This window comes from Schistocerca piceifrons, chromosome 1 (genome assembly GCF_021461385.2).
Source record: "Schistocerca piceifrons isolate TAMUIC-IGC-003096 chromosome 1, iqSchPice1.1, whole genome shotgun sequence".
Lineage (NCBI taxonomy): Eukaryota > Metazoa > Arthropoda > Insecta > Orthoptera > Acrididae > Schistocerca > Schistocerca piceifrons.
In genome coordinates, this window is record NC_060138.1 from 1238353804 (window position 1) to 1238379249 (window position 25446).

The 25446-nt window shown below is 40.3% G+C and overlaps 1 protein-coding gene across 1 annotated transcript in view; it reads right to left on the minus strand.

The window, feature by feature from the left end:
• The window catches only part of LOC124781976 (serine/threonine-protein phosphatase 6 regulatory ankyrin repeat subunit C-like), a 383424-nt gene that overhangs the window by 218330 nt on the left and 139648 nt on the right, over positions 1-25446 (minus strand). Inside the window, exons 7-9 of the mRNA XM_047253904.1 lie at positions 20652-20753; positions 2918-3019; positions 2758-2841 (exon numbers count right to left, since the gene is read on the minus strand). Of these exons, the coding sequence (XP_047109860.1) occupies positions 2758-2841; positions 2918-3019; positions 20652-20753 (288 nt within the window). The remainder of the gene's footprint in view (positions 1-2757; positions 2842-2917; positions 3020-20651; positions 20754-25446) is intronic.

Here is a 25446-nt window from a genome sequence, read left to right on the forward strand (position 1 = left end):
AAACATTGTTTAAATGGAGTCTGTTTGCTAAAATCTGACTCCTGTTCATCTGTTTTCTCAAACTGAATGTGTCTGACAATCTCTCTTAAAACTCGTTTTCTTTCCCGCTTCCCTATCCTAAAAAAGGCATCCCTCTGACACCTGTAACCACTGGTATTTTACCACTTTTGACAGTGCCCCCCCCCCCCCCCCCCTCAAGTTTTCTGCAATCAACCCAGACAGTTTTCCCTTCCCTTTCCTATTGAGGTGAAGGCCATGCCTAGTGTTGCCCCACTTATTGATAGCATCCACAGGAATCAAACCAATATGGGACCCTATATCCATCCTAAGCAGCCACTCAAACTCCAAGTTCACCCTCCCGACGGAAGAGTTCAAATGAGGCCGATCATGGCGTTTCAACACAGACACAAATCCCACACTTGAATGCTTCGTTGCTGATGCTATCTTCACCAGGTCACTCTCTATGGAATATTCAGAGTCTGTGTCAATGCTATTTCCCGGACCACCCATTATAACCACGGCATCCTTCTTAGTGAAATCCTTGCATAAAGAACCTACATCCTCTGTTACCTGACCCAGATCTGCACTAGGCTTGAAAAAGTTTGTGACCTGGTACTCTGGACCTAGACTTCCCTGCAGAATTTGGCCAACAACTCTACCATGGGAACTACCTAACAACAGAACTTTCTTTCTCTTTACAAATTTCCCTACCTTTTTCGAGTCCTTGAAAGCTTGTGTGCCCTTTCTACAGCTACAGCTACATGAGCCTCATCCGATTCTGACTGAGGCAACAGGTCAAATCTATTTTCTAGATCTATGACAAAGCTGTCTGATGCTCTCCTTTGCCTGTTCCCCCTATTACCTGTTGCCACTTCCCACCTCTGTTCACCCTTCTCCCTCTTTAACCTGTCCAGATCCTCCCTTGCTTTGTCTAAGCCAGCTTGAAGAGTTGCAATTTTCCCTTCCTGTTCCAGTATTTTCCTATCTCTACTGCAGATCCTACAATACCACTGGTGAGCCTCATTTATGTCCCCATTTCCCACACCACTACATTCGCCCCAATGAAAGAAACTACAGCACCCATCACACCACGCCCTGGAACTAACGATCCTACGGCGTGTCACACACTTCTCATTCATGGTAAAAACAGAAATAGTTTATAATGATTTTAAGTACTGACTAAAATGTAAACAAAGGACCCTAGAAACTATTCAGGCAGATATAAATAAATTGAAAGAGTACTGAATTAAAAAACTGGTGATTACATATAGGTTTAAGTCACTGTTTACTTATGATACGTGCGTGTGAAATTAAGCCTAAAGTCCGTGCTATAGGTGAGAGAAGGGAAATAAACTTCTTACCCTGTTTAATCTTCTTTAACACTTCACTAACACTTCCACTAATGTAACAACACTTATATTATATTTATACCAACTGGAAACGTTTATCTATAAGTTTACCACCATGCCTCCACATGCCTCCCAGGACCTTCTCCCTCCTGGAGCACTTGTCTTCTCACTTGCTGCCATCATTGGAGTCTCCTCCGACATCTTTTCTAGTCCCGTGAGCAAGCATTTAGTGGTTCCAGATGGTAAACAGGCAATATAGCAACCAACTCCTACACCTTCCTCCAAGGCCCTGGACACTGCCATGGACTCCATTCTTAGGTTAGTGCCCCCTGCAACTATGGGTGTCCTGAAGCAACAGAGCCATCACCACCTGGGTCATTCCCAGCCCTACTCTATGTTACTGGCTGACAGTGGATTTTTGGCTTATCTGCAGGCGCCTATCCACAGTTCCCCTGAAGACATGGGCATCACTTTCCTGGGTGCTGCATGCCATCCCACATTGCGGGAGAAGGACACCAGATGTACACTGTCTCACAGTTGCACTGCCAAGGGGACAGGACTGTGCTAACCCCATGTTAACACATCTAACACAATGGTGCCACGGAGGCTATGGACATAACAAAATGTTGGCACCACTTATCTTGTTACAATTTGTCTAGCCCATGTTGGCATCTGGTGGTATGGGTAATGCAGACAAGCAGTGGCACAATCAAACAGTGACCGGAGCATCGCAGTGAGGTCTTCACGTTCTCAGTTGAGTCTGCTCTTGGCACATTTGTTGCTTGTTGGGTCTTGGTCTAGCACATTAAAGTGATTTGGTTATCTGAAATTTTCCTGTAACATGACATTTCAAAAGCTTGTATTATCTTTTTCCTGAACTTCTTATTGTCCACATTTCACTTCCATAAAAAGCTACACTCCATACACAAAGCTTCAGAAAAGACTTCCTAACATTTAAATTCTTCTTAGATATTAACACATTCCTCTTGCACAAAAATGCTTTTCTTGCTACTGCCAGTTTTTATTTCATTCATCAATAGCAAAGCTCGACTATGCCTTTTAGTTTCCCCCTTCCTATTCTAATTCCCTTAGCATTGCCTGACTTAATTCAATTTCACTCTATTATCCTTGTTTTACTTTTGATTATGTCCATCTTACAATCTCTTTTCAAGATGCTATCCATCCCATTCAACTATCCAATCTGTTTAATTGTTGTTAGAAATTCTTTGCATTACCTGACAGAATTACAAGTCACTGGTGAACTGTAAAGTATTTATTTCTTCTCAATGAGCTTTTCACAGCACTCACTTTAATTGACAGAGGCACTGACCACTGTTGTACAATTTTCCAATGATAACCAATTGTCAGTTACAAAATGTCTACTAATGTGTACCAAATACTTGTTTACCTTCAAAGAACGAAGAACATCAAACAGAGGGGATTGGCCTGACAGCTCATCATGCACTACACCATCTCCTGCAGTGTAGCATCCCTGCAAAAAAGAAAGAAATGTTACATACCTATGATATCAGTGAACTGGTTTCATATTGTATAAAATTTGAACCAACCAAACATCTTATAGTGTGGACTTTCTCTGTTGATGGTGAATATCTCCCACAAACTTTTCTGCCATTCACGTCCGCTCCTTCAGCAATTACTTTGTTAGTTAACTGTAAAATACAAGAAACTCAGACTTAGATTCAGTATTTATTTGAATCTGAATCAAATATTGAATTTGCTAAAACAGTTTTTTACAATTAAAAAACACTGTAATGACATAAATATTTTACCATTTGACTGGACACAGTATCATTATAGATTGTAATGTAATTGGACAGGTAAAAATCTACTCACCAAGTGGCAGCAGGAGAACACGCATATAAAAACTATTACATATGCAAGCTATCAGAGCCAATGGCTCCTTCTTCTGACTGAAGGTTGTCCCCTTCAACCTTTCTGCCAGAAGAAGGAGCCACTGGCTCCAATAACTTGCATGCATAGTAACTCTCATACAAGAGTTTTTCTGCTGCTGCTTGATGCTTAGTGAGTAGATTTTTTATCTATCCAATCACATTATATTTTCAAAAATTCATTATTTTCATTACAGATTGTGAACACAAAATGGTTCGACTGGAAGGTAAGGCTAACAGATCCACAATTAACTGATTTTTATGGCATTATACATTTTCTTTCATTAGTACAGTGATGGATACAAAAGTAACACTGCATACAGGTGTTAAGATGCTGACCTCATGTTCAGGATGATTGGGATTCCAGTATCCACCAGACCACAGGATTTTAACTTTTAAACTACTTCAAGCAAATGTAAAGATTGATCCTCCACTCAGACTATGGCCATTTCCTTCTGAAATTAAGCCAGTACTTCACATACAATTAATTAACTATCAAACAATGGAAAATCAAGTATGGAACATAACAATATTATGAAAAAGATAGTTGCTTCTCGTCAAATAGCAGAGATGTTGAGTCATAGATAGTCACAACAAATAAACTGTTAATCAGATTTTATGCTCTAATCTTCCTCCCTTCTTTTTCTGCAGGAATTACAGGTAAATACACATACCATATTTTCTAACAAAATGCTGTCTGCTTCATGTAAGGTTAAACAAGGCATATAACACATCATAGAAACCTCAGCAAGATCAAATTAAATTCAGAGTGACATTTCCATGTGAAATTCAAAGACCATAGAAAGAACAGAGATAATCACTCACAGTTTTGTAATTAGTTTCCCAACTAGAATAACTTCATGTACAAGCACACTAACTGATAACATATTTAGACCAGACCATATAGGTGATACAAGTACCAGGCAAGCCCTGAATGGTCACTCTGACCATGATGGACAAAAACACATGTAAATTAAAGTGAGCCCCACTGTAAAGCAACTGAGATAATTAATGATGAAACTATCCAGTCTTTTAAATCACATCTCTGAGACTCACACTGGAGATCTATGTGTAATTTAGATAAAGACAATTCCATGTACAATCTTTTCACAAATGGAGCGTCACTGATATTTGAAAGCAACTTCCTAAAAATGATATACAGGGTGTCCCAGCTATCTTGTCCACCCAAAATATCTCTGGAACAATAACCGCTATTGGAAAACAACTTTCACCGGTATCAATGTACGGCTGGGGCCCATGAATGTACATATTTGGAAACATTCTAAAACGAAAGCATATGTTATTTTTAACACAAACTTATGTTTTTTAAATGGACCTCCTATATTTTTTCTTCAGCAATCCATAGCGTGACAAAGCACATACACAATGGCGTTGATTGTATCGCAGTATTCCCATTACATCCCAAGATATTAAGATGCGAAGTTGATGCTTGAAACACCCGACATGCGCTGCTAGCGCACGTCCTGAGGCTCAGGCGTGAACCTCATGCTGCCCGTAATCGCGATGTGATTGACATGTGTAATCACACTTCCATACTTATCAAGAGGCCCGAAACGAATAATATGGTCTGCTGCCATCCTGCATTAAAGTCGTACATTCCAGCAGGTATTTATCCCATAGGTTAGGGGTGATGCGGTTCTGTAACATATCTGTGTACCGCAATGTTAGTCACAAAGTTAACTTCACTTATCGTTAATCCGTTACTAAAAAGGTAATGCCATTCAACGTTAAAACTTTACTTTACTGTAGATCTAGCGCAAGTGACAGTTAATCATTCACTCGTAATAGTAAAATTCATGTTGATGGTTTTAGTGAAACGAGCAAGTGGACTAAAAGTTTTACCATTGTTTAGGTAAAAATGTTTTGATTTGGAAAGTTCAGGTAGGGCATAGAAGATGAATGTAAACATGTTTAACCAATTAGTTTTATTATCACATAATTATCAATGTTATGTTTATCTAATGCATTAAATGACAAATTGTTGCAAACAAATGTTTCTTAACATCACTGGGTAAAATGGCCCTTTGTAGAAACTTCCACTGTGATACCAGCACTACATACTAAACATACCGTTCACATCTCATGCTCAAACTGATGCCCATTGGCTTGCATACATAGGGTCACTCTGTGGCTGAAGGATGCCCTACTTCGTGCTACTGTTTCCTCTTTGATGGCTGTACAAACATCAATAATGCGTTGCTTCATGTCCTCTGGTGTTGTTGGTTCATGTTGGTAAACAGCATCCTTCACTGCTCCCCAAAGAAAATAATCCAGCGGTGTAAGGTGCAGAGATTGGGCAGGGCACCTAATGGGCCACCTCGTCTAATCCACCTACCAGGGAACTTGCGGTTCAGAAGTCGTTGTGCTCGTAAGGCGTTATGTGCAGGGCATCCGTCATGCTGATACCACATGACCATTCTCCGGTTCAGAGGTATGGTGTCCAAGAGAACAGGAAGATTGTGTCGTATAAACTGGAGTATTGTCTGTCATTTTGGATGCCATTTATAAAGAAAGGTCCGATAATGGTATCTCCAATAATCCCACACCAAACATTAACTTTCCACGGCCGTTGATGCTCCACCTGACGGAGCCATTTTGGATTGTCTGCGGACCAATAATGCATATTCCTCATATTGACAATTCCTTTGTTGAGGAATGATGCCTCGTCAGTAAAGAGAACATCTGCAAAAAAATTTGGATTAATCAGAAGTTTTTGCTGAGCCCACCGACAAAATGTTACCCTATTGTGGAAGTCATTTCCATGAAGATCCTGGTGTTAATTAACATGGTAAGGATGAAATTTATGACGTTTAAGAATACGCTATGCACTTGATTTCGACACACCAACTTCACGTTCAATTTGACGTGTGCTGATTTGAGGATTCACAGCTATGGTAGCGAGCACAGCAACTTCAGCACATTCATCTGTGCGTGTTCTAGGACGATGTCGAGGTCTTGGATTTAAGCTTCCCATTTCATGTAGATGAGATGTGAGACGACCAAACATCTGGCGCGAAGGCGATGGCTTGTCAGGGAATTGTCTTCTGTACAGTCATTCTGCCTGAACAGCATTTCGTGCACCTACAACAGGGTACAGTACAGGTATGTAGAGTAGGGTAGAAAACAGACATATTAACTTAATAATCATAACATTCGCTAACAGTACTATCAACAAACAAGCAATCTCATAACATATTTCCCATCAACGTACATTCTCCATAGATCAGCAGCTTTTCTACCATATCTTCATGTGTGTACATTATACTGTACAGTATAAGTTCCACAACACAACGTTTATTCACAATGTGTACTACCTCCGTGCCGTCACTAGATTACTCTGATTCACAACTACACTGGCAAGCGGTGTACTGCACGCCAAAGCAACAACAAATGGGATGCTCGGAGGGTGGTGGAGTACAGGAGTTTGCATGGGTCGCAAATCATAAACAAGGCGAAGTGATAACTGTGGCAGTAGTGGGAACTACGTTGGACACTTGACTAGGTAGAGCCAGGCCCTGCGCGACAGGCACAATGGGTCATATAACGCATTAGATAAACCTTATTTTGGGTGTGCAGGATAAATAAGACAATCTGACGGGTGTACACCGATCGGTACTGGTTCATATTGTGCACGTAGATGCGTAAAACGTGCAAGAGGGAAACCATTATGTGCTTATGAGAGTTGATGGCAGCAGACTGTATTATTCGTTTCGGACCTCTTGATAAGTATGGAGGTGTGATAACACATGTCAATCACATCGCGATTATGGGCAGCATGGGGTTCACGCCTGAGCCTCAGGACGTGCACTAGCAGCGCATGTCGGATGTTTCAAGCGTCAACTTCGCGTCTTAATATCTCGGGATGTAATGGAAATATTGCGATGCAATCAACGCCATTGTGTATGTGCTTTGTCATGCTATGGATCGCTGAAGAAAAAATATAGGAGGTCCATTTAAAAAAACATAAGTTTGTGTTAAAAAACGCATATGCTTTCGTTTTAGAATGTTTCCAAATATGTACATTCATGGGCCCCAGCCCTGCATTGATACCGGTGAAAGTCGTTTTCCAATAGCTGTTATTGTTCCAGAGATATTTTCGGTGGACAAGATAGCTGGGACACCCTGTATAAGACCCAAACCAAAAAACTCACCAAAAGGCCCTAGATAACCAATGGTATTAAGATTTCATGGAAAAGGAAGTAAGCACTGTACATCACCTCTAAAAATTAAGAAAATCCAATCCACTTAAATCACTGTAAAAAAATCACTAATTATACAGTTATTCAGAAGTCTAACAAAATCAAAACTGTATGGGAAGTGGTAAGGAGTGAGAGTGGTGCAAAGTGCCCCAGCTGGACCCAAAACATTGTTCGCAACAATGAAAGTAGCAAAGTACAAAATCAAGTGATTGTGACAAGGTTTTTTAATAAACACTTTTTAAGTTTTGTTGAGAAAACAGAACCCAATGGCTCCTTAGAAAAGGCCATAAAAATACTGAAAGACCATTTCCCAAATTCTTTAGAGGAGATAGGTATAGCCCCTACAAGAATACAGGAAGAAAGAAAAATCATAATTTCTTTAAGAAGTAAAAACACAACTTCTGTCAACAATATTTCTAGTAAACTGCTAAAAGCCTGTAGCAGTCAGTTCAGCAACTCCTAGCTCATACATTCAATGCCTCTCTCCACAAGGTATCTACCCTGACAGGATGAATTATGATAGTGTAGAGCCTCTCCACAAAGGAGGCCTCGAAAAATTATTGCTTCCAGGATAGTAAATCACAGAAAAAACTTATCAATAATTGGTAAAAACCAGTTTGGATTCATAGAAGGTAGCTCCATAACTGAAGCTATATTTTCATTTACCAATAATGTTTTGGAATGCATTGACAAGAAGACATTGCCAGCTGGCATATTTTGCAACCTATCTATGGCCTTCAACTGTGTTGAACACAGGATACATAGAGAGAAAGCACACCACTATGGAATCACAGGACAAATAGACTGCTGGCTCCCAAGCTATCTTCAGGGCAGACAATATAAAATACTTTTAGGTGGTAACAACACACTGGTAGGAGAGGAAGAATGCGAATGGGGTAGAGTAGATTACGGAGTTTCAAAACATTCTGTTCTTGGTCCTCCACTATTTATCACAAGCAACTTGACAATGTTTGCAGATGACACAAGTATTATGATAGACAATAAAACATACACGAGTTAAGTGCCAATCAATTACTTGCAGTTGTTCTGAACTAGTTCACAGTAAATTCTCTATCAATAAACCTCAGCAAAACCAATTGCATTCATAGCCATTCTGATCACAAAAGCCCACAGGAGATAAACAATGCACATGAGAGCCAGAAGATACAGCGAGCAAATTGTTCAGAATTCTTAGACATCCATATAAATAACAGGCGTAACTGGGAACACCACATCCACCAAACCCTGAAAAGGTTTAGACCAGCAACATTTGGCAACTGGATAATTGCCAAAAATGGAGACATCAGAGTCCCAAAATCTGTCTACTCTGGCGACTTCAATTCCCTTATGTGTTATGGAATAATCATCTTGGGCAATTCACCAATGTCAATAAATGTCTTTGGAAGTCAGAAAAAGGTTGTCCAAATTTTTGCGTGGTGTGCCTCCAATGATCTCATGTTGTAATCTTTTTAAGCAAACAGGGACACTAACCATTGCGTTGCAAAATCTCTTTTCAGCCATGATTTTCATGCTACAAATTTCCTCTTAGTATGAAATGAATGAGTTATACAGTCATCATTACACAAGAAGGAAATGTAGCATACACAGTGACCTGAAAAATTTGTCTCTGGAGAAAAACTGTGTAAAATACAAGTACAAAAATCTTCAGCACACTTCCAAGTAATATAGGGTGTTTATGAAGTAATAATATACTATTTAAGAGTAAGCTAGAGGAGTTCTTGATTGAAAAAAAAAAGTACATAAGATTATTTCCCATGTATTTTTTTGTATTCCTGTTTTAGTGTGTCTTGCTACTTTAATTACATTAATTTGTGTTCTTTAAGTCAAGACAATGGTCCTGTTTACTTTATAAATAACTGTTTAGATAATAACTGAAGAATGTATCTTAAACTCCATTGGTGAGTGTAATTAGAACTTATTGATTGTGTCTTTTATTGTTATTTTCTAATTTGTACATTTAATCTTTGTTTGTGGTTCTTAATGATATGAATATAATAATGAATTAAATGTTTGGCTCATTCCACATCCATGCATTACCACAGAAAAATGTATCTATTGAATATGTACTGATATAAATAAAATGACTAACAAGGGCACATCACGACGTCGGGATCATGAATTTACTTCTAAGTTTGCTCTTTTAGCAGGCTGTGAAAACAATATAATGTGCAAGTAGTAAGGTGCACTACTCTGGCAATTCCAAGAAAATCACAAGAGAAGTTTTACACACCTATTATGTAATTGATGCACCTGTATGAAGCTACCAGTTGTGAGAAGTTGTCGGGGTCAAATTGTTAGTGTTCGTGCTTTGCAAGAGGGTCATGGATGCAGCGATGGTTTGAATCCTGTTTATGAGGTTATAGTGAACTTCATGTGTTGCTGGACTATTTACTATTTATAATTAAATTTTCAAGGATGAGGGACAGGCTTGAAAGCACAAGTCAAACCTTGATAAATCATGATGAAAATGACATTATTCACAATTAGTAATACGTTACGTCACAATGTGCCAGACCACAAGAGTAATGTACAATTACTCATCAGATGTGCTCTCCACATCACACATTTCAGGATGGTATTTGTCATACAGACATGGAAAACAAAAATCAAAAATTGAAACTTCGTGCAACCACACTTTTTTTTTTTTTTTCCTCCTCTCAAATGTCATACAAACTAATATGACCAGTGATGAAAAAAATAGATTAATAATTAAGTTCCAATGGGAGTTGAAATGTCGCCTCATACAGGGTTGTCTTATGAAGCTCGAATGCTAATCACTTGGCCATCACGAACTATAACGTCAGCACCTACTCAAAGATACATAAGCCACATAACAGACACATAAGACTCCTCTTGCGATTTTCTCAGAATTGCCAGAGTAGTGCACACCTTACTACTTGCACACAATGTTGTTTTAATGGCCTACTAAAGGTTTACAAAGTTCGAAGTAAGTCTGTGATCCCAAAGTTGTTGTCTCCACTTGTAAATAAAATAAAACAGTACAGTTGAGTTGCTGAATAGTCGAATTTGATAAAAACGTGGTACCAATGAGATCACCCTTGTACAGATAAGGTAAGTTGTGAGCAGAACAAATGGAACACAATGAGCAGGAGACATGAGTTTTGGAGAGGGGCAGGGGGGAACCAAGGTAAGCAACTTCCAGTATTATATTAAAAGCCTTATAAGAGAAACATGTAACATATTACCTATTATTGTGCAAGCACTACTCTTACTCTGGGTCAAATTAAATTATACACTTACATGGAAATTCTCCTGGCATGGATTTTTAATACAGATGACAGTTTCTAAATTGTTACCTTTAAATTTAGCATTTGCTATTATGATTGGTGCACTCACCAATCTTCTAACATTATGAGGGTAGAATGATATGTTCTGTAACATAGGTAGTAATATTTCTATGGTAAAACAAAAGTGTACCTCTCGGTATCATCGCTACTGAGCTTGTGGAAACAAGGCATTAGGCTTGTTGAATACGAGGGCTATCCACAAAGTACATTACGTTTTCGTTTGTGTCCGTTAGGGGCGGGGCTAGCGTGGCCATCTTGGTGCCATGGCATTCTGCCGCTCAGTCGGTATCCTGCTGTGCTAGTGAGAGGTTCGTGCTGTACTCCGTTGAGTTACTGTGACAGTTTGAAATGTCAGCGTTAATTGAAAATGCCGCGAAATGTTAAGTGCGTGCTGTAATAAGGTTTGTGACTGCAAAAAACTGTACACTGATAGAAATCTATCGACAGCTTTGTGAAGTGTATGGGGACAACATAATCACTGAAGGTGGAGTGCGTCAATGGGTCATAAAATTTAAAAATGGCTGAACTAACATTCACGACGAAGAGCGAAGTGGAAGACCCAGCATAGTGACTGCCGAACTTGTCGAAAAAGTCGATGCCGCGGTCCGTGAAAACCGTAATTTCACAATAACGGAACTCTCTATGAGTTTTCCACAAATTTCACGAAGATTGTTGCACGAAATCATTACTGACAAGCTCGGTTACCACAAGTTTTGTGCAAGATGGATACCAAAAATCTTGACAGAGATTCACAAAAATCAGCGAATGGCTGCAGCGTTAACGTTTTTGGACGCTTACGAGAAAGATGGCGACTCATTACTCGATCGCATTGTTACTGGTGATGAAACATGGGTTAATCACGTGAACTGCAAGACAAAATTGCAGTCAATGCAGTGGGGGCACACAAATTCCCCCCAAAAACCCAAGAAATGCATGCAGACAATGCCGGCAAGGAAGGTGATGGCGACTGTCTTTTGGGACAGAAAAGGTGTGATTTTTGTGGCTTTCCTGGAAAGAGGAACTACAATAAACCGTCAAAGGTATTGCCAAACTCTGCACAACCTCAGAAGAGCAATACAAAACAAGCGCAAGGGAAAGTTGGGCTCAAAGATCTTGCCGATTCACGACAACGCCCGGGCCCACACAGCAAATGCCACTCGTGAAGTTCTCGAATCTTTTAAGTGGGAGTTGTTTCCTCATCCGCCATACAGTCCTGACCTGGCACCGAGCGACTTCCACTTATTCCCAGCAATGAAGAACTGGTTGGCTATGCAGCGTTTTGATGACGACGCACAGCTTCAAGAAGAGGTAACCACGTGGTTGAAGGCGCAGGCGGCCGAATTTTACGACGAAGGAATTTCCAAGCTCGTCCATCACTACGATAAGTGCCTTAATTTAAATGGCAACTATGTAGAAAAGTAATACTTAAGTGTGGCTTTCATCTGTATATAATAACAAAAATTTCCAATACTTTATTTATTTTTAATTCCAAAACATAATGTACTTTGTGGATAGCCCGCGTATAATGACAAGCAATCACTTTATTACTATATACTGATACAATGACATAATTCACTAATAATCACAATGGCACAAGGAAACAGACTGAGTCGAGGGTGGTATCACTGTGCTTCACAGCAGTTTAGGCAGCCTCTCAGTAGTCAATCTGCCATCAACAGTCACCACAGAGGCACCCCTCTCCCACCTCCTTTCCCTTACCCTCTCCCCATCTAGCAGTGTGGAGCATGAGGAAGGAAATATAGCACTGGCACTGTAACTGACAGGGTGGAGTGGTGGCCAGTTGGCACTGGTTAGGAGGCGTGCAAGACTGTGCAACCAGTCATGTTGTGGCAGGCCCTTGAGGTAGACACAACTGGACCATTTCTTGAAGCTGAAGGCAGTGTGAAATCACAGATTTTGAGACCTTATAGTCCCGTAGTCTGTGAGGAGTCTGCAGAGGTCAGCCCACTCAAGAGAGAGGAATCATCAGGTCCCACACTACAGGGGGGGGGGGGGGGGGTGATGAGCTGACCATTGTTGTCAACAGAAGCCATGATGATGTCCTCAACAGCATTGTGTGGAAGCTGGGAGGAGCGAAGAAGAGTGATGTGGGCAGCTAGGGAATCATCGTGCATATGTAGAGGAATCTGGAGAAGAAAGAGGGTGCCATCTTGGAGTTGGATAAAGAGATCCTCAACAGAAAATGCAGATATGTTGACAATGAAAATGGCAACACTGGGAGAGGGGTCAGGTGATGACAGTATAGAGATCACACAGGGAGAGGTAGGGAGAAATCACATTGAGCATTGGCATCAGAAGATACACAGGGAGAAGTGAACATGGAAGACCATTGTCAGTGCACACAGAGGGAGGCATGTTTGTGGATGACATCTCAGAATCAGATATTGACATAGTGTCCTTGTCAAGAGCCCAAAGGGTTAACTCAGTTAAGCAACACGGTCTGTTGTTTCCCACTGCGCCAAATGTCTAAAGTGTTAGTCATGCACCAAAGCATTCTGTGCAGGCTGGAGTAAGGAGGTTGTAATGCTGCCCAGACCAAAGTTCTAATGCTACCAGGACCATGTCATCTCAGAGCATAACAAACACACAGCATCCAAGGTCTTTGTGTATGAGGTCTCATGATGCAGTGTGACCACACAGAGGTGGAGTGCAGATGTTGGCAATGTCCAAGTGGAAGCACTCAACTAAGGTGGGAGCTTGGGAGGGGAGAGGAACTTCAAGTCTTCGACAAACTTGGCATAGAATATCAAAAGACTGCCAAATACGATTTCAGCTAAGGAAGAATTTAGGTCACTTTTAAAGGCTGGGCTGTGAGGGTGTCAAGTAACACCAAGGAAAAGCCTGTGACCAGGTGCTTGAGTGAGACATGGCACCTGCTTTAAGTGTGCAGTGCCAACACTCGACCCATAGAGGTATCACACAGCACTGGATGTGAACAGCTGGAAAGACAGCAGAATTCCGCCATAAATGCAGAGGAAGTTTCTTGTTGCAGATTTTGAATGTCTGAGTCATCTATCTACAGGTGTGCTTGTTCATCCATGTCCAAGGGAGAAGAAATGGCATGCACACACGACTTGTAAACAGTGACAATGTTATCAGCCACCCTGATATACCGGATGACTGTGGTGTACTGACTAATGAGAGCTACATGATGGAAACATCAGCCTCATAGATCATGGGGAGTTCCCAGTTGAATGCTGACTACTAGCATTGAGAAGGGGATAGTTTCTTCAAGAAAAAATGGAGACGTTGGGTAGTAACACCAATCTGTTGCTGAAGGAGTGTGCCAAATGATGATTCACTCAAATTGGTGATGATAGAGGTGCAAGCACCAGTGAGTGGGTGTGCGAGTGTAACGGTGATCATGAGTGTAGTCTTGAGAGAATCAAACACGTGGGTCATGTCATGGACCACTGCACTTTCTGTGGCCTGGTAGTGTTATTGCCTCACAAAGCATCTGTAACGGGCCTGGAGAGAAACAGTGTGAGGTATATGGTGTCAGAAAAAATTACCATTCTGAGACACTGTTGCTGATCATGGTAGTTCTCTGATAATGACAAGTCATTGGTAAACGGATTCCCTCAGTGGTGATGGTTCAAGTCCTCCCTCAGGCGTGGGTGTGTGTGTTTGTCCTTAGGATAATTTAGGTTAAGTAGTGTGTAAGCTTAGGAACTGATGACTTTAGCAGTTAAGTCCCATAAGATTTCACACATTTTTTGTCAGTGGTGATGGGATGATCGAGTCAGGTAACACTAGTGCGGTGCAGTCGTGATTTGTCAGGGTTACTCTCCACACCATCATTGGCGAGTGCTTTAAGGACCTGTGTTAAGTGTTGGTGGCAGTGGAGTAGATGAGAATGTCATTGTAATACGCATAGTAAAAAGGTAGCGAAAAAAGTACAGTCAATGAAGTGTTGCCACATCTGAGTGGTGTTCTTGAGACTGTATAGCATAAAGCACTATTCAAACAAGCTGAATGGCATAATAATGGTTGTTTTCAGCGTGTTGTCTTTGTACATAGGGGTTTGATGATATGCCCTGCCTGCCCCCATCATATAGGCCTTGGGCGATGCACCGCATCCTGCCTACCTCTTCTGTTGCTTTAAATTACAATTCCACCACTGATGATGCTCCTTGTGAACTACCTATCTCTTCACCATCCACTAATTAGCCCATGCCCTGCCCAGTTCCACTGCACCACTTTCTTAGGATGGATTCCCCACTCTTCCCCTGCTGCAAAAAGAGAACCTAAAAGTATGGTTTGCCTTGGTGGACAACATGTTGACATTGACAGAATAATTAATGATGGTGCTTCTTTTATTTGTCATATCAGCCATCTCCATGATCATACAGACCTTATTAGTGTTCTGCTTCTCAACCCACTTACTCAACCTAAGTATGTCACCTCTAAGGCCCTCATCGTTGAGTGCCCATTGTAGCCTTCATTGTATGTGCCCTTCACTGTATGCAATACATCACATCATCCATGAAGTACAATTTCAAGCCAGAACACCTTCGCAGTTGTTAAGCCAGCTTCGAGTGCAGGTTGGTTTGGAGGACATGCCTTACATTGCCTTATGGACACTTTGTCTCATCAAATTTCACATTGACCAACAACTTCAGTTATTTTCGCACTCCACTCACAGAGTGGAGTCTGAACTTCGGTTAGCGGGTCAGGCGTATTGTATCAACTGCCACTGACAGCTTCTCCCTACAGCAGGCTCTTTGCCTACCATGCTGCCCACACTGGCTAAATGGAAGGTCCAAGGGAATTCTAGCTCCAGTGTAAGTTGAAGCCAGAGGTCAGCAGAGTCATGGACTGTGCTGTCAGAGTTGTTGCCAGTGCAGAGAACTAGTGCCATAGGGAGAAGACTTGAAGGAGCACAGGAGGGGAAAATGACACTGGCATTCACCTCAGTGTAGAACAGAAACCTGAGATTTCTGGCGGAGTCCAAGACGCAGTGTCTGGCGTTGGGAGGAGCCCACTTATGGGGTGACTGATGATAGTAAAGGTGCCCTGTAGTGTAGCTGTATGCTGTGGCACCTAAATTGGCCCATGTGTTGACTTTGGAAAGGTACAAGCAGGATGCCAGGTTCCTACCGTGTCACCAAAGGTCACATGGTACCAGCATAGTGGGTATGTGGGATGCAGAGTGGGCTGTGATGTAGTCGAACCATCTGATGAGCTGTGTTTCTGGTTAGCCAAGAGGCTGCAGTGGGGAGCACCAGAGGATGGAAGAGGCCATGCCAGTGGCGGTCCACTAGACACTTGGAGGTAGTTTGTTGAGCTGCAGAAGCTTGTGCACGGCCTCTACCAATCGTGTGCAGAGGAGATGGGCAGGAAGCATGAACGATGCTACCAACATTAGAGGTAGGCTGTCAGTGGCAGATAATAAGATATGCCAGATCCACCAACTGAAGTTTAGATTCCAGTGTGTTGGTGCAGTGCGAACTATGAGGGTGCGACAGGTGCTCAATGATGAGGGAATTTATAGTGACATGTTTATGTGGAATAGGCAAGTTGAGAAGCAAATCACTAATAAGGTCTGTATGATCATGGAGATGGTTGATAAGACAAATAAAATGAGTGTCATCATTAATTATTCCATGAATACCCACAATGTTGTTCATCAAGGGAAACCATGTTTTTGGGTTCTCTTTCTGCAACTGGGGAAGTTTGGTGTATCTATTCACAGGAATGTATTGCAGTTGAACAGGTATGGCATGGGTTGATGAGCAGTTGGCAGTGGATGAGGTAGGCAGATGATGTGGCGCATCACCGAGGCCTGCATGATGGGGGCAGGGACAGCACTGTCCATACATCACACACAGCATGGCTGGCACAGAAAGGAATCTGACAAGCACAAATGGGGTGATCATTGTCACTGGAAAAATGGTTTGGAAAGTTTGTAGGAAACAGTTTGGATGAGTGAGTGAAACATTGCACTGCACGTGGACTCACAGGCTGCTGAAGCAGTGAAGATGGAAGTGTTGGTGTGGCAAGCTGATATGGCAATGTGGCTTCATGCTTCGAATCATGTGACACACTCTCTGGATATTCCAAATGAACCTAAGAACCACGCATGTTGTTCAGTACATAGTAGCACCACTATATGTTGTTCCTGGCATGACAGCATCACCCGGTTGAGGTTAGACAATGGAGCATCAGTATGAAGTGAATGTATAAGTGCACATGAATCTGAGAAGTGCAATAAAGGCAGAGTTTGCACTTCACAGTCAAAGTTCACTGTAGGAGCTGGAAACATAATTTGAGTCACAATGCAGCAAGAAATCCATTGTTTACAGGTCTTGATGCAAAACCAGTAATGCATAACATGTATTTCATGGATGAAAGAAATAAATCAAGATCGCTAAAATGGGAATGAGACACTATATAACAACATGTGACCATGTTATGTAATGAAGTGTATTTATTATGATATATTGATATTAAGCTGTAATTCACTAATGATCACAATTGTCAGAAAAAATTGACTGAGTCAGAGATGATATTACTGAGTCAGGTTCTCTATAGTCCATTTGCTATCAATAGTCACCACAAGCTCAATGTATTTGAGACAGTAAGAGTCCAAATTTGATTTTCTATCAGAAAAGAAATTTTCTCCAACTTTGCATGAAAAGCGTATACTGTGCAAATAACCTCACAGTCATCATAACTGGATTTCATGTGGGAAAACAGAACAAATTCACTTAGGAGTTAATGTGAGGAATATAGCTGGTCCACTTTTATTTCACAATCACTGACTTTTTTGTGTATTGAGGAGGTGCATCACTACATTTTATGTAACAATTCTGGCCACATCTCCCACTCATGATTTAAATTGTCTTATAACATTGCTTAAAGAGACCTAAAAACAGTTTGATTATGTCAGTAGGAAAATTCATGTGGTAGGGGGGAGGGAGGGGAAAGGGCCGGATTGAGGCATAACTTCTGGCTATTACTTATCTTCAAGAGGCAAAAAACTGATCTTCATTTGCTCTCACATTCATAACAAGTGAGTCCTTCACAGCCCAAGGATAGTGTGTGTACCAATAAATGTTTTCCTCTTTCCAAATAGTCAGTCACTATGATACACTGTGAGATGGAAAAAAGTCATCACATTTTTCAACAAGGAAATAGTTTCCACCATGAATTTTCACTCTGCAGTGGAGTGTTTGCTGATTTCAAGCTTACTGGCAGATTAAAACTGTTTGTCAGACTAGGACTAAAACCTGGAATCATGCCTTTTGTGGGCAAGTTCTACTGACGGAGCTACCCAAGCAATTCATGAACCACACACACACCCCTTTACTTCCACCAGTACCTGCTTTCATAACTTCTGTTAAGTCAAAATTCATTCTGGTAACAATCCCCAAGATTGTGGCTAGCCATGTCGCCACAATCTCTCTTCCATAAGTGCTAGTCCTGAAAGCTAAGCAGGAGAACTTCTGTGAAGTTTGAAGGAGAGCAGATGAGGCACTAGTGGAAGTAAGCCTGTGAAGATGGGCTGTGAATCATGCTTAGGTAGTGTAGTGATTCAAGAATTCTAGAACCACTCAGCATTCTACCATCTTGAACACACGATATTCTGGATATGAAAGCGGGATGTTAGAGTCCTACCTACTGCATGTCACATGTTTGTGTGTGAAGGTTTAAAATCAGTCGCAAGAAGAAAGTAGCGGTTGGACGGCACCGACAAGTACCTGTCAGGCAATCCATAGATGTTTTAGTGAGTGTGTAAGGAAGAACCATGGAGTTTATATGTAGCTCTGTGCTTATTGTATCATTGACTATTGTTATTAAAACAAAAACAGTTGAAAAATACTCTTGGAAACTCTTGACGCAACCTTGTCAGAAGCAAGACTCATTTTATGATTCGTGTTAAGATAGGTCATGGTATCCAAGCCAACTTTCTTTTAACTGTAACTCAATTTGTTTCTAATGTTTGGCTGTACAAGAGACTTACAGGAAGTTACATATTTATGCAGAGAGTGAGACTTTTATTGTGAATGGAGGTTAAATACACCATTAATTGAAGAAAAGTAAAATTTCTATGTCTACTTATTACATATGTAGAAAGTGTCTAAAAATTCCTGTACCTAGTGTTATTAGAAGGAGACGGAGTCAAGGGGGATTCCAGCAGCTGGCTATTCAGTGAAGAAGAGTGGATGCCAATTCCGTGTAAGTCATCTTGTAAAGGAGTGGAAAGTGGTTTCGGGGAATAAGCCAATATAACCCAAGATCAACACTCACACTTTAAGTCGTCAGAATGTTAGAGCAGCCCAGTCAACAGAGCATTTTCCAACAAACAGCAAAGGTCCCAGATTCAAATCTCAGTCTAGCACACAGTATTAATTGGTCATGAAGTTTCAACAAAATAATTTTATCCTTTTGTAGTATTTCACCATTCAGACTGTTTTGATTGCAGTTATGCCTCCACAAGGTAATGTTGGAATCACATTACCTTTGCAGTCAGAGTCCAGATTATGACATTACACATCTCATATTTATATGTACATAATTTGTCTTAGGAGGGGCATTGTCAAATTATGTTTGTAGTTGGTTGGTTGGTTGGTTTGGGAGGAAGAGACCAAACAGCGAGGTCATCGGTCTCATCGGATTAGGGAAGGATGGAGAAGGAAGTCGGCCATGCCCTTTCAAAGGTACCATCCCGGCATTTGCCTGGAGTGATATAGGGAAATCACAGAAAACCTAAATCAGGATGGCTGGACGCAGGATTGAACCGTCGTCCTCCCGAATGCGAGTCCAGTGTGCTAGCCACTGCGCCACCTCGCTCGGTATGTTTGTAGTAATGTAAGCATTGTTACAGACATAATTTTGCAATGACTTTCCTCAAACATACTATGCACAAATAATATGAGGTGCCTGTCATCTAAATAATCTCATTAATCGTGATGTGATTGGTTCCTATGACAATACCATCATTTTAATTATTTATTTTTGCAGAATAATCTTTGTCTTTTCAATTAAATAGAATGAAAACCAATTACAGCAAGATCTATGACAGCATGACATTTAAGATTCTCTAGGACAATACTATGAACTACACAATCAAATTTTTTCACACGTCACAGAAAATGCAGGTTGACATCAATTTATCATTTAAATTTGGTATAATCTGATTTGTGAATAGAAAAATGTTACAGCTGGTGCAGAGACCATTTTGAAATCCAAATTGAGGCAGACTAAGTATTGTATTTTTGAACAGGTGTGTTATTATTGTTGTGTACATCATATTTTTCATTATCTTTGAAGAGTAGGTAAGTAGTGTGACTGGTTCGCAATTACAAATATCTGTCTTGTTATTTCCTTCCCTGGACTCTGACAATAGCATGTATAATATGTGTATCCACTTCATACATGCCTAAATACGATGGAAATATGTGAAGAACAAGGTTTTAGTAATTTATTTGAAATACATCAATTACAAAGAAGCTGGCAGCATAAGCACACTAATCAGCATGACATCATATCCCATCTGGCCTGGATGCCTGCTCTGATTCAGTTGGAAAGGGAGTCATAAAGCCATTGTATCCTTGCCTGAGGTAAGCTGGCCTACAACAATTGTTACTAGTCCTTGATATCCTGAATACTGGCACTAGCACAGTGTTGATGATTGAACTGGACCCATACATGTTCTACTGGAGACAGATCTGGGAATCATGCTGACCACAGAGCACAAAAACAGATCTAGTTTTTCAAGAAACAATAAAAGATAGAAAACATTTTCCTGCATTTATTTGGTCATAATTTAATTCTGGAATCTGGTTTCGTGTTGTTGTGAGTATTTTGTTTGTTTACCTCAAAATCATCATTCCATGCAGCAAGGTGGAGAATTTGTGTAAGAGTGTCTTTACCACAACATGATGTTTCAGCTCCTGCTTTCAGTAATGACTTCACAATCTGAAACAGATTTAATAAAATGAGTAACACAATTAGAACACATTTCAACATTAATAAAACATAAATATTAAAACCCCCAAAGAACCATTATTTAAAGACCTAAAAATATTAACTGTCCCCTCTTTATACATCTTTGAGGTGGTGGTCCCCCACCCCCCCCCCCCCCCCCCCTTCGTGGCAGAACTGATCTATTTAAAAAAAAAAATCATTTTGCACACTCATATGACACAAGACATAAAGAGAACTTCATGCTCACCTCTCATTGCTTAAACCTGCATGCTCAGACTCCTCACTATATAGCCATGAAAATTCACAACACAGTAAAAGGGTGTGACATAATGAATGTTGTTGTTGTTGTTGTGGTCTTCAGTCCTGAGATCGGTTTGATGCCACTCTCCATGCTACTCTATCCTGTGCAAGCTTCTTCATCTCCCAGTACCTACTGCAACCGAACATCCTTCTGTATCTGTTTAGTGTACTCATCTCTTGGTCTCCCTCTACGATTTTTACCCTTTGCGCTGCCCTCCAATACTAAATTGGTGATCCCTTGATCCCTCAGAACATTTTCTACCAACCGATCCCTTCTTCTAGTCAAGTTGTGCCACAAGCTTCTCTTCTCCCCAATTCTATTCAATACCTCCTCATTAGTTATGTGATCTACCCATCTAATCTTCAGCACTCTTCTGTAGCACCACATTTCAAAAGCTTCTATTCTCTTCTTGTCCAAACTATTTATTGTCCATGTTTCACTTCCAGACATAATGAATATGAAGATAAATATTTTAAAAAGCATGTTACATGATTTTCTAATTGAACAATACTACTACTCTGTGGAAGATTTCATGAAGGATGAAGTGGTACTTTGAGCTGGACCCCTAAAATGGAATAAAAATTTATGACTGTATTGCATGTATTGTATGTTAACCGGGGACCTAGATATGACGGAGAGGCTCTGTCCCCGCCACATCTGCAGTGGTGCACAACCCCACGAAGACTACCACAGTCCACTTAACCCCTCCGCTGCCCCACACCGAACCCAGTGTTATTGTGCAGTTCGGCCCCCGGTGAACCCTCCAGGGAACGTCTCACACCAGACGAGTGTAACTCCTATGTTCGTGTGGTAGAGTAATGATGGTGTACGCGTACGTGAAGAACTTGTTTGTGCAGCAATCGCCGACATAGTGTAACTGAGGCAGAATAAGGGGAACTAGCCCGCAATCACCGAGTCAGATGGAAAACCGTCTAAAAACCATCCACAGACTGGCCGCTTCACTGGACCTCAACACAAATCTGCCGGGCGTATTCATGCCGGGGACCAGGCACTCCTTCCCACCCGGAAAGCTGTGCTTTAGACCGCATAGCCAACAGGGCGGGCAAAATTTATGATAGTTATAGTAGATGTAAATACTGAAAGTTTGAAAAATTGCAAGTAAGTAATTGCTCCACAAAGTATTATTGTGTGACAAAATTTTAAATAAGCAAATTGTAACCTTGACATGTCTCCTGTACATCAGATATATGTTCTGAAATTGTGTATGTTATGAGATGAATAAAACACATTACATTACATTAAATATAAGTATAGATTCTGTACCTAAATATCTATCATGGAAGCTGCATATTTGTGCCCAAATAAAATCCTACAGAGCTCAACAAAAATTATACTAAAACAAAACATATTTGTAAATTGTACTGATTTTCAAACAGCTATGAAGCTACATTTATATCAGTACCTTGATAAGCTGTGTCATCAGTTATCTTTAAGTAAATATTTATACCTACTAAAGGCTTAAACTGGGTATATATCCAAAATAGCACTTTAAGTACTGGAATTTAAAGTTCTGTGAGTTAATGTTTTCCCAAAACAGATTTTCTTAGATTACATATTATCATTTGGCAAACATGGTGTATGTATCTTCCTGTAAGCAATGGGCTGTAGGAAACTGCTCTTTTATACTATTCCAGCATTATAATACTGAATGTCTTTATTTATTATGTAAGTCAGTTAATTTCATGTTCCATGGATCATTTTAGAAGATATATCATGACAATGTGGAACAACATACAGCAGATGTGAGTTAGTTAATTTGCACCCAGCACCTTTTACACATTACAATAATAGAAATTCTACTACAGAATATAAGGAGTTGACAAAGAGAAACTTTTTCAGTTTGTTTTCAAACTTTGCTTTGATGTCTGTCAAACAGTTTATATCACTGAGTAAGTGATCAAAAATTTTATCTGCAGCACTGTGCACCTCTCTTAGTGCTAAAGTCAATCTTAACACAGAATAATGGATATCATTTCGCCTTCTGCTATTATAATTACATACATCTTTTTCTTTAACTGCAATGGATTGTTGATAACAAACTTCATAAGGAAATCCATACACTGTGATGCAGTAGCCAGAATGTTCAACTCCTTAAACAGATGTCTGCAAGATGATCATGTATGAGCACCAAATATTATTCTTACAGCACATTTTTAAGCAGTGAAGAGTTTATTAAAAATGAGTTACCATATCCATAATGTCCTATATATCCTCATCCACAATAACAATTTCCTTAAGCAGATGCTCAGAGAACCCATTTAGTATATTGTAATTGCTGAAAAAGTCTTTATAAACTTTTATAGCAAGAGTTCTGACTTCACCCTTGTAGAGGCTACATCACTTATACAGAGTGACAGTAAATTTTGCACACCAGATCTCTGTCCAGTGTTGCAGATATGCATGTATTCATCCATAGTTGTTGTTGCTATTGAGATCTTTAGTTGAAAGACTGATTTGATGCAGCTCTACCTGTTGGTCTATTCACTTCATGTCTCTTCACATCTGCATAACTCCTGCAACCTACATCCACATAAACTTCCTATACAGTCAAGCCTTTGGTGTCCCTCTATGATGGAACTCACTTTTTTCATGGCCTTTGACTCATAACTGTCATTTGGTTTATTTACAAGTTGTAGATAGCTTTTGATCCCAGTATTTCATCCCTGGTAAGTGCACCTACTATTTAAAAGAGTGTATTCCAGTCACAAACATCAAAAACGTTTTCTAAATTTACAAATTATATAAATGTGGAGTTGTTTCTCTTCAACATTTCCTCAGATATAAGTTGGAGGGTCAGTATTGTTTTGCATGTTCCTATGTTTCTCCAGAAACCAACCTAATCTTTCCCCATGCCTGTTTCAAACCACTCATTCAGTCCTTCTGTAAATAATTCAGGTTATGAATTAGTAACCATTATTTGTTTTAAAATGATTGATTGATAATACTCATACCTGTCAGCACCTTCCTTCTTTATTATTGGGATTAGTGCTTTCTTCTTGAAGTGTGAGAGTATTTTGCTTGTCTGTCACACTCTACATACCATGAGGACAATTTTCTAATGGCCATCTCTCCCAAGAATTAAAAAATGATAGTAGCATTTTTAAACACTGCTGACTGACTGTGTGTGCGTGTGTGTGTGCGTGTGTGTGTGCGTGTGTGTGTGTGTGTGTGTGTGTGTGTGTGTGTGTGTGTGTGTGCGCGCGCGTGTGCGTGTCTAAAAATTTATTCAGTGTATACATATGAAAGTACACTATGACAAATAATTGAAGCCTCTCATAGAAGGAAAAAGTTAAGGTTCTCAGTGTCCAAAGTGTGATTTAATACGCCCAATCAAATAAGAACACTTTTGTGAGGGGTACTGATGAAGTTTTAAGTATCACCTCAAAAATTAAATCTGTAATTGGTTTTTGTCTTTTTGTAGATACAGCCTGCAGTTGTGGCACACACTGAAATTTTCACACCATATTACTTGAGCACATCACTATAGGAAACATAATGAAATGGAATATTATGAGGTAATTCATTTTCTCCATTTGAAGGGGAACAACACTGCAGTAATCCATGGCAAGTTGGTGAAGGTGCATATCAACAATGCAACATCTTATGTATGAATGACACTTCCATTGTGATCAAACAATTCTACATGATGAACAACAGAGTGGAAAGCCATATAGCCTTGGAGAAGCAGGAATCATAAAAGAAGTAGAGGCCCTGATACTCAAAGACGAGCACACAACAACTGAGGTGGTGCTAGAAGAAGTGAAAATCTTGCATTGACATTTTTAAATGAGAAAGGTTGCCACCCATTGTGTTCCGCAACTGCTCGGACTCACTCAAAATTTCTGCCAATTCAGGCCAATTCAGATGACTTCCTTAGCCACATAAACCCCAACCAACGGAAACAAGTTGATTCACCAATGCTAAAAAAGGCAAATGCCCAACCATCTTCAGAAAAAGTGATGCTGAGTATTTTTTTGGGACTGCCATTGTGTGATGATAACAGACTATAGGATCATATTATCAAAATCTCCTGATAAGATTGTATGAGGCTATCAACTTGAAGGATGACTGGAAGCTGACCAGTGGGATGCTTTTGTTCCACAGCAAACCAACACATTTTGCATGAGATGCAATCACATGTACTGCTTCTTTGTGCTACCAGATTTTGCCTCAGTTCACATGTTCACTTTGTCAAGCTGCCCAAATGACTTCTTCCTCTTTCATTGGATGATGAAACGATTGTGTGCAAACAGTTACAGACTGACAGTGGCATGATTTCCAATGTGGAATGTTTCCTGAATGGCCAAAATGTAGACTACTACAATCAAGATCTCTGCCAAACAATCCATTGGAGAGGAAAAT